The sequence below is a fragment of the Grus americana genome, chromosome 17 (genome assembly GCF_028858705.1).
Source record: "Grus americana isolate bGruAme1 chromosome 17, bGruAme1.mat, whole genome shotgun sequence".
NCBI lineage: Eukaryota > Metazoa > Chordata > Aves > Gruiformes > Gruidae > Grus > Grus americana.
Window position 1 is genome coordinate 6404203 of NC_072868.1, and position 10605 is coordinate 6414807.

At 50.2% G+C, this 10605-nt stretch overlaps 1 protein-coding gene across 1 annotated transcript; it reads right to left on the reverse strand.

The window, feature by feature from the left end:
- Positions 1-1179: 1179 nt before the first annotated feature.
- On the reverse strand, positions 1180-9716 carry BLCAP (BLCAP apoptosis inducing factor). The gene is made up of 2 exons (XM_054845812.1): positions 9477-9716; positions 1180-2868 (listed from the first exon to the last, which is right to left on the reverse strand). Exon 2 carries the CDS (start codon positions 2772-2774, stop codon positions 2511-2513), a length of 264 nt encoding a protein of 87 aa, XP_054701787.1. The 5' UTR covers positions 2775-2868; positions 9477-9716; the 3' UTR covers positions 1180-2510.
- Positions 9717-10605: the final 889 nt, after the last annotated feature.

Below are 10605 nucleotides of genomic sequence, written 5' to 3' on the forward strand. Positions count from 1 at the left end.
AGGTAAGACAGTGTGCTGGGGAGGGCTGCGGGCATATCAAAGACTGCTCTTTATCTACATTTGGGTGGGAGGGCTGCAAAAAGTAGGTTTCTTATCCATCGGTCTCCTGTCGCTACGCCGGCAGCCTCCCTCTTTTGAAGTGCTTTCTTGCTCCAAGTTGGGTCTCGCAGAAGGGGAACCCCGCAGCTGCATCTTGTCTTGAACCCCAGGTACAAAGCCAGGGCTTGCTCTCATCCGCAGGACTGTCTGGCTTTGTGGCTACGATTTATTTAAATTGCTGTAGAGTGCAATTTGGCTAGTTAGCAACAAAATGTACTCTTAAAAGAACTGACTGCATTAGCTTAAACTTTCAAAAGTTGCTCAGAGCACAGGCAACAGTCTTGCCATAGCTTGCAAATGAGATGCCCTCACCTCTCCTTTCTATTTGTTACTTATGCTGCAGCTGACACCACAGCTACTGGGATTTCCCTTGGCCTGACAGGTGACAGAGCTGTCACGTCTATTCTTGGTGATGTGGCACACACTTTTTTTAAAATGCGTAAACACTGATACACCCTGAACCCTTTCCAACTTGGACTTGGTCTTCAGGGCTTGGAGCAAGGGCAGAGGAAGCCATTTTCAGCTCCGATAGTCCCATGTCTGGCTGCAGCACGTGGCCCTTCTTTCCCCAGTACTACGTGGGGTCATGGCCAAGGCTGGGGAAGGGCTGACACAACCCAAGTGGCAGTTGGGTTCCAGCCTGGTCTCTGCCCATGGCAAGGGGATGGGTCAGGAAGATGTGATGTTGTAGGATGGGCTTACGCTGCGTAGGCGCCTGGCAGGTAAGTCTTCTACTGCTGGCGTTGGGGATTAGCGGCTTTCAGGACATGGCTCTGTGGTTTAATTTTGTAAGCACTAAAAAGGGGGATTCTGTCATGTTAGGTGCAGATACAACCAGAAGCAACCTCCTGTGAGTCTGTTTAGGAACTGCCAGTATGGTTCTCAGTCTGCCCATGGTCAGGTTAAACAGTTAACGAGAAGAGTCAGTCCCAGGAGCTACAGGGCAAACAGGATCTGCCTCTTGCCGGGGACTCTCCAGGGTTATGGTGCTGGGAACAGAACAATGCAGACACACGACTGCCGGGCTAAGGCATCGGCAATGCGCAGCCAACGCATCATGCTGGGCAGGAGGCCATAGACCAAAGTTTATAAAGCTTTATTAAACATTTTGAACAGCTGTGCAATGAACAAACAATACTCTGGAAGTTTCACAACCTCATAGCTTGAACTTCCTCAGGACAGCAACAGTCACTTCTGCTGCTCTCCACTGTGAGACTGAAGTAAAGACAAACAGATGGCAAAGGGGAGGGAACCCTTTAAAATTTAGAGACAGTATTTTGTGTTAACCTCTAAGGTTTCTCACAAACAAACCCCTGCCCCAGGCTGGGCTCCCCAAGAGCCACGGCTGCAGAGTACTGCATGCAGCGTGGAGCTCTGCACAGCCGTGGCTGCAGGACTGACCCACCATGGCTTCCCAACACCCTTCTGCCGGGGGTGATGGAGACACCAGGCCCTCCCCCAGCCAACCCTGGTCTCCAGTCAGTAGCAGCAGCACCTTCTGTCACCAAAACCGCTATCACTGAAAACGGCTGAAGCATTTACTGCTTCAAGCTGTGCCTCCACCTCGGGATCCTCTCCTGCCCTGCCCACACCTGGCCTTTTGGGCTAGTGTGAGTTTTGTCGGGTGAGGTTCACAGTGGCTTCCAAAACCCCACATCTTGTAGCAAACTGGTTCTTTATCCCAACGGTCAATACCTCAGTAAACCCTGAAATCTAGGAGGAGGCGAAGAGACAGTCTCTACTACCTGTGAGGCTTTATAAAAGCAGCAGCATAACTGAGGCTTTCAGGCTATGATCTTGGAGCATAAGTAGTTCAGAAAGCACTTCGGCAGTGCACGCATCTCTTTGGCAGGCTGAGCAGGAGGAGATGACTCAACTGCCTCTGGCTCCAGCAGCTTTTGGCCAAGTGCATCTGTGAGCTGTCGAGCTTGCCCTTGATCAGCAAGGTGGGAAGGCTGGCTCCCCACAAAGAGAAAGATGGAGAGAATCTTGTAGCTACTCGAGCAGAATCAGTGGGCTGAGAGCCCTGAGTTAGACCTCCGTGGCCTAATGCAGACAAGTAAGTGACACACGACTCCACCACTGCACAATAGCTGGGCAGAGCCCAGCAGCTGGGTCCTCCACCAGTTCTCAGTTAGGAGGGCTGGTGTCCATTCCCGGTGATACGGGAAGGAAAAAAAAAAAAGATTTCTGCTTCTAAAAAAGCAGGTGGTGCTGCCAGAGTTCACACAGTAAACAAGTCGAATTTCACAGGCAGAGTGGGAGGAATTTACCACTCTAGTCCACACAAAGTTACAGGAAACAGGCTGTTTTTACTCCAGTCACATGCCTAACACCCCCCCTCCTCCCTAGCCCACCCCCTTTTTAAAAGCAAAACAAGAGCCCTCAGCAGACTGGAAGATTATTGTTTTCTAGGTGCCCACTATGCTGGGATCGTGAGCTGATTCTGGCAACTGGGATCCTGTGCAGTGATACAAGAAGCAGTTCCCCCAGCAGCTGTAGCAGATGAGGAACAGAGCTGCCAGGAAGACCAAGGCACAAATCGTGCAAGGTTTCCGTTCCAGGAGGAAACTGAGCAGGTAGAAGCCCATGAACATTGAGTGACTGAACCACAATGCTGGGTTGAGGGGCTTGGGTATGAGCAGGACAGGTAGCAACCACTGCAGGCAGTACATTGTGGCTGGCTGGCTGGGGCCTTGTGGCAGCAGCAATCGGGTGTGCTCCAGAAGTCTCCAGTAACTCCTCTGGCACGCAGGCGCTCAGGCTGTTCTGTAGTGAGGGGTAAAATGTCAGACTGTCAGAGAAACACAGCAAAAAAAAATCAACAAACATTCTTCTCATACAGCTTCACTCACTCCCAAGCACCACATGCTGATGCTTGAAGTCCCAGCACTAAACTCTGGTGTGTCTCAGAGCTGGTGGAAACTTTTCCTGCATTCTCAACCACTCACTCATGGGGACATGATTATCTATTGCTAGTTTGAAGTGTATCCCTTGTGCGCTCTGTTTCTCAGGCTCTTACGCAGGCTAACAGTTGTGAGACCCTTTTCTTAGCACAGTGCAGGAACAGAATGGGAGAGGGGAAAACGGAAAGGAAAACAAGCTGCTGCAACCTTCCCTACACACATATTATCCAAAACCATCCAAAGACTTGAGCGATGGTAAAAAGAAATGCAACTGAGGGGTAAACTCTTAGGTGCTACAAAGAAACGTTAAGGAAGTGTCAGTGCAAAAAGTGTCTAGGGAGTGTTAAACGTGCAAACTGCTTCCTCCCCATGCACAGACCCATTATAAAGTCTTCCAGTCGGACAGCATAAAATTCAAGCTATAGATGTAGCTATACAAGAAAGCCTTGACAGTGTGCAGGCTGCAAAACAAAGGCGAGGGCAGTCCCTGCTTAAGGGATTTATAATCCTTGCCAATCAGCTAAAGTCAGATAAAACAAAGTATGTGAATAAATCAAAGAGGGGACAGTCTCAAAATGGCAATTTTCATAAGTGCTGTAAACACAGGATTTCCTCATTTGGATTATTACAAAACCCTGTGGAAACAGTGAGCTTTAAGGGCTTCTCTAATGAGGGATGGCAGCACACTACAAGTGCAGAAAACACACTTCTACCTTTAGCAACCACAACTTTAGCAACCACAACAACTACACTATGTGTGGGGTCTTTTTCTTTCTAAGCAGTACAAACATCTTCATCCTAGAATGTCAGATGGCTTTAAAAATAATAAATGCCTTACAGGTGTGTTCACAGCCAGAACTGTTACAAGGGGATAGAACAGTGGAGTTCAGCAGTTTGGGATAGCAATAGCAGGTCAGGCTAGAGGATATCAATACTGTTGGGAGGGAATAACTGGAAGTTTTCCTTTAGTTCATGCAGTAGGGAAATCATGAGAAGCAGGTGGTACGTAGAGACTCCTAGCTTATTACCCCAAAAAGGCAAAATCACGCAGGGGAATGCTGGAAAGGGAAAAGCTTGGGAAGCGTGCCCTTTCCTGCCATCTTGCAGCACATTGTGGTGACATGCAACACTGAACAAAGCAGCTGCTGATGGGCACAGAAAGACAGGCAAGAGGACAGACAGCCCCAGCCTTGCGGAATGCCATGGCCTCACCCCCACTAAGCAGAGCCTGGTCAGAACAGCTTCTTGCAGCAATCCTTTTATCTGAAAATACTCAACTGAGTAGTGCTCTGTCAGAAAGATGAAGAGCTGTGCCTGTTAGGATTATAACTGGGGGGTGGGAAGGTTAGTAGGATGAAGGAGCGAGAAGGTAAACAAACAGCACATTCCTCTGGCTGCTCTTGGCAGGAGAAGGGATTTCCTGGTGAAGGGAGGGACAATGAGGGATTGCACAGAAAAGCCAAGAGAAAACCACACATGGTTCTCTTCCAAAAAAACACTGAGGTCAGACTTGTCTGACAGCTCTGTAACCTTGTAGGTACCAACCGGCTCTGCTGTCAGAAGAAAGAAGCATGCTGCCATCCACTGTGTTCTTAGCAAGCAGGACTTATTTTCGTGTCAGTGAGAGAGAATGCATGCCAAAATCGCTACCAGGGCAAACAGATTAAGAATATTTGGGGAAAGTATGTTGTGCTGGCACTCCTGCAAAGAGTGTTCTCCAGCAGAGAGAGGGCAGCTAGGGTTCAATTAGTAAAACTAAGCTGCAGTTAGGCAGCCAAAGAATAAGGAAGAAGTTATTTTATGTTACAATATGGATAAAGTCAAGTCAAAGGAATAAAACTCCCGATGTTAGTCCTGTTTTATGCAGGTCATTCACTCGTATCTTTAAGGGCAAGTCTAGAACCAAGCCTGTTTCTCCCATCTTTAAACTGGAAATAAGGATTACTTTTCTTAACAAAACATGCTGTCTGCTAGCCTTTGTGAATCACTTAGATGTTTCTGGAGTAAAAGTACTGTGGAAGTATCAGATAAACCTTTTCCAAGGGGAAGAATGGAAACAAAAGATTTAACAAGTATTTGAACAGAAAGGTAATTAAACCCCACCACCCAACTTCTTAGTTTAGATTGCATTGAATACAACAAAGAAACAAAATGTTCCTTCCTTGAAGTTTCCTACAGTCTTTCTTTCCCAAGTGCTCCAAACACCCAGCAGCACAAATCACTGTAAACATCATGTCATACTTTTGCTAGATCCAGCCCTGAAATCACATCAGCTTGACTGCTTGTGGCAGTCTTTGGGTCACCCGTACCTGAAGCTTTAAAGCGCCTACAGACAATTGCTTTGGGCTTTCTGTCTCTGGAGTAAAGAAAAGGATAAAAACCAACCTAAGATGATGTGTCTGTCAGAGCGCAAGGATGGTACAAAGCTCTAGAATCTTCCAGGAATAATGTTGTAGATCTTTCAGCTTTAATAAGGCCACATGTCACTATTGAGACTTAAGCCCCTGAACTTTACAACTGACTACAGTTTAAGAGTATAATTATAATTTGTGACGTAGCTGCATTTCACCCCATGGTCTGGCCTCCTCACCACAGCAAAGACTTAAGCGATAATGCTCTCAACAGCGAGTTGATTCTAAGTGTGTAAGCATTACCTGAACACTTCCTACATAGACAAATCCATCTCTGAACCAGTTACCCATTTTAAAATATTTGTCTTTCCTGCAAGAGCCAGTTGCTTGTAGCAATCAATGCAACCATTCTGCAGAACAAAGAACCATTTAATAGTGGTTATTTTTACTATGAGGTTTCAATGTCAATACCCTTCAGTCTGGAAACCTCTTGGACTTCTAACAAATGCAAATGTTTGAACAGTTATTTCTGTATTTTCATTTGCCCCTTTGCTATCTAGCAGTTACAGGTTTAAAACCCTTTGTCTGCTGCATCCCACAGCTGATCCTAGGTAAGGTGCCTACTACTTGAGACTTCTGCAGCTCTGTGTTCCTCAAGGGACTTTCCACTAGCAAGCTATGTACTCTTCCTAGCTCTTCACTGGAGATACCTTTATATAGCTGGCAATGAGACTGAGTTCTCTTGGCACGCTATTGATCAAAGAGAAACAGCATTTCCTGCTATCAACACCTTACTGAGCAGGGAACTATCACTCTCCTCGGTGCACAGGACAGGCGGTCCCTTCTTGAAGCGGTAACAATATTCAGTTTTGCCTAGATTCTCAAGCAAGGTGAAACTTGCAAATGAAAAATTCCTACCTTGCTGTCTTTGTCCCCTCCTCATGATCCAAGCTAAAGATTACCACGTCCCAGAGCAAATAAGAACCTGTCACCCAACAGTATTTCAGCCAGCTCCCTGTTTCACAACCACATCCTGCTTTTCCTCAACCAGTTGCTCTTGTTCTTCCCTGCCTGACTCATCTCCTTCCTTAGCCAGCCTGGTGTCCTGCTATCCTCAAGACTGCTCTCATGCTCCCGCTCAAGTCATCTGACTTGGCGGCCACTCATGTTTACCAGACGGCTCCTTTTCATCACACCACCACTACCTCCTCTCGCTCCTCTGCAGCTCTTAGAGCCACTTGAACTTGCTTCAGACTCCTCAGCAGCAGAGAGCAGGTGATGCTCCTGCTGCCTTCCCTGCAGTCAGCGCTCGGGAGCCTCCTCCCTGCCAGTTCCCGCAGGCAGAGGAGCAGCCTGGGGAGGTTCCCTGTGCACCTCATTAGTAAGCAAACACCAATACTTTTCCACATGCTTATTAATCGGCTTCCATCATGTTCGCAGCCCTTCCTTCTGTCATCTTCCCTCCCAGGACCATTCAAAACCAGCAGGTCCTACTGGCATGTTTGTGGGGAGGATTTTCAAATTGCAGTGCGAGGGTAGCGGCACACCTTTCCCAGCCAGAAACAAAACTTTAATTATGACAAGTCAAAAGTGAGTAGCACAGCGCAAGTCTGTAGTGCTTTGCAATGGATCAGTCACATTTTAGAATAAATCCATCTGAGGAGCTAGCAAGCTGTTCCTTGATATTCTACAAGCTAATTCAGCAATTAAGAGGCCGAGAGGTGTTCCTACCCCGTAGGTTTTATACATCAGTATGCCAACACCAAGTCTGTACCTTTCTCGAGAATGTCTTAATTCCTTAACAGTCCATTTACCCTGACAGGGGACAATAATCAGCTGGCTTTCACTAAGCACTTAAAGGGTAAGCTTGTTCAGACTCTACTACAGCAGCTATTAAGCCAGTACTGTCCACAAGGAACTTCCCAGGCAGATGTTACAGAAACAGCTGGCAGCCCAAAGGTCTGCAATAAAAGACCCAATAACCTTTTTATTGGGTGCTGGTGCCAATCTGCCCCTTTCCCAGAAGCTGAAGCTTCTGCTTGGGAATGAAAAGCTACATTGTCTAGCTAAAAATCTCTCAAGTTACAGAGTGCACATAAACTTAGAGTAAGCCTCAGGGACTTGCACTGAGTACCTCACCTGTAGTAGTACAGTTTGCTTAAAATTGTTTAAATCAAAACCCTGTCATGGTCACGTAACTGGAACTGATGTGGGCGGGCAGTGCTTCGTGCTGCCAGCATGTGTTCAAAACCAACTCTCAAATACCACGTAGCACCCAAAACAGCTGCTAAAAAATACACAATATTCAAAGCACTGGGGAAAAAAAAATGAGGTGAAAGAACTATCAAGTGACAAGTTTGAGGAGTTCAGCTAAGAAAAGCAACAGACCAGCTTTCTAGGTGCCAACCCTCTCTCTTAAAAAACCCAAGAGCTATAACTGTTCAAACTTTAAGATCTATTTGCAGTATCAGGGATTTAACTTTCTCAGGGGGCTTTTTGGCCTTGCTGCTATTTTTAATATTTTTTAAAAGCTTATCTGCTGGTATGACTCAGCTGGAAAAAGTGAGTTTTCAATTTTTGGCAAAGGCCTTATCCCAGTCTTTGATAAGTTCACGCCTTGAACACTTGATGTAGACTCAGAAATGGTGCAACAGAATTGCAAACAGTTTCCAAAAGAGCAGCAAATCCTCGACTAACCAAGCCTTGGGGTTATGAAGCGTTCTGATTTCTCAAAGTTAGAGACAAGCCAAAGCAACTCATTTTGTGAGAAAGCAGAGGCTCCCTGTTGAGCCACTCTTCTCATCGCTTCCAGAGCTGCTCTCCGAACTTTGTTTACTGACTGGGAAATTGATTAGCCTGTATGCAGAGGTAGTGCCGTGCACTCGCAGCACCAGGGCCAACAAACCTCCACCTGCGAGCAGGAAGGCAGCAGTATGGTCCGTGTTTCTGTGCATGCTAAATCACAGGAGCAGAACCTTAAGTCAGCCAGCTTTGTGGTGGGAAGACAGGTCAACATTGACAGTTGTCACCTGAAGTATCGCTGCTTTCATTTGTACTAATGTATTAGTTGTCAGTGGTCCTCGCTCCCACCCCCTGCCTTTGTTTAACTGCCAAGGATCATGAATTCCAGGTCCATTCTAAATTCCCTGAAAAACATAATTAGTTTTAATTCCATCTCTTCTCTACCTTTTGTGCCTTCAACAGGCTTCAGAAGCCTGAATACAACCTGATAAAGGCCAGTTTTCTGTGTCTCAGGTAACGGGAGGCAAAAATGCAGTACTGGCAAGGGGTTCTGGGGAGTTATGACATGTAGGTTGGAAAGGCAAAAGTTACTCTGCTGTGACAGTATTTGCAACATCAATTATAATGTTTCAGTACAGAGGTAATGAAGTACAGGAGAGTTCAGCGTGCTGTGGACTGCATTTAAGAGCTTTGTTTTTCATTTTCTCTTGCACTTGCATGTTCGGGATGTCATGACCAACGTTTATACAACAGAGCAGCCTGTCAACTCGGTTTGCAACTGGCTCAAAGCATCTGCGGGCTGGCAGGGAGGGTGCCTGGCCAGGCAGAGCAGCACTGCGGAGTGCCGTATTCTCCGCCGGACAAATAGATGTCCGAGAGTTGTCTTGGTCTGGGGAGAAACGGGCCTGGGTTTGCTTTTGGAAGCTGCTAGAGCAAGCTAGGAGATGAGCCTGACTGAGAACAGAGGTATAGAGGGGAGGGGAAAAAAAGACTTGAGGGAGGGGGGGGGTATGCAGCGTTGTTATTTTCACCGTCGGCTGGCAAAGCTCTAAGCATGCTCGCGGGAGGCTGAAGCCGGCTCTTTCATAACTCACGCACGCGTGGCTGTGAGAGCGCGGCTCTCCCGCCGTCACCCCACGGGGAACACCCCCCCCCCGTATCCCCCGAGAGCTTCCTCCCGGTCCCCAAAGTCACCGAATTGTCACCTCCAGGTCCGGCAGACCCGCGTTTGGCCGCTGCCAGCGCGAAGGCGGAATGCGGATCGCTTCAAGGGGGCTCCTCTCCCCCCGCCGCCGGCCCGGAGGCAGGCTGGGCCCCGGCGGGTGCCGTTCCCCCCTGCCCCCCCCGCTCCCCTCCGCTTCCCGCGGCCCGTACTCACGGCGCAGTGCCGCCGCCTCACGCCGCCATCCCGGGGCTGCCTCCGCCCTGAGGAGGGAAGGGAGAGGCCGCCCTCGGAGCCGGCCGCGCCGCCCGGGGGACACCCCCCGCCCGCCGCCTGCGCGCCCCGACAGGGCGCCGCCGTCCCACCAGGGCCCCGCCGCGGCTGACCGCTGACCGCCTGTCCAGGGCACGGCCGGGCACGGCCCGGCCCAGCCGCGCAGCAGCTCCCCACGGGCCCGCGCTCCGCCGGTGGCCGCGGGGGGGGGGGGGGGGCGGGATGGAGGGGGGGCGGGCGCCGCTCCGTCAGGCAGCGCCGCGGGCAGCCCCGTGGGGTGGGCACTGCGCCTGCGCGGCGGCAGGGAGGCAATGCGCCTGCGCAAAGCGGGCGCGTGGTTGGGCTGGTGCCTTTTAAATATTTCCTCGCTTTTTAAGACCTTATATGTATTTATGTGTTTCTTTTTTTTCTATTATTTAAAAGTACTGTTTGCACGCTTCTTTGCGCCGCGTGGCGTGTTTCTTGCAGGCTCGTTTTGCGTGGCGTTGCACGGGGGTTCGCGCGCAGCCGCTCCCGCGGGCGTTCGCACAGTGCAGGCCTGGGGGCGGGGCGGGGCGCGGTGCTGAGGGGCCTGCTGCTTGCACGCCTCCCCGCGCGTGGCCGCACGCTGCTTGCACGCCTCCCCGCGCGTGGCCGCACGCTGCTTGCACGCTGCTTGCACGCCTCCTCGCGCGTGGCCGCATGCTGCTTACACGCCTCCTCGCGCGTGGCCGCACGCTGCTTGCACGCCTCCTCGCGCGTGGCTGCATGCTGCTTGCACGCCTTCTTGCGCGTGGCCGCACGCTGCTTGCACGCTGCTTGCACGCCTTCTTGCGCGTGGCCGCACACTGCTTGCACGCCTCCTGGTGCATGGCTGCACGCTGCTTGCACGCCTCCTCGCGCGTGGCCGTACACTGCTTGCATGCTGCTTACACGCCTCCCCGCGCGTGGCCGCACGCTGCTTGCACGCCTCCCCGCGTGTGGCCGCACGCTGCTTGCACGCCTTCTCGCGCGTGGCCGCACGCTGCTTGCACGCCTCCTGGTGCATGGCTGCACGCTGCTTGCACGTCTCCTCGCGCGTGGCCGTACACTG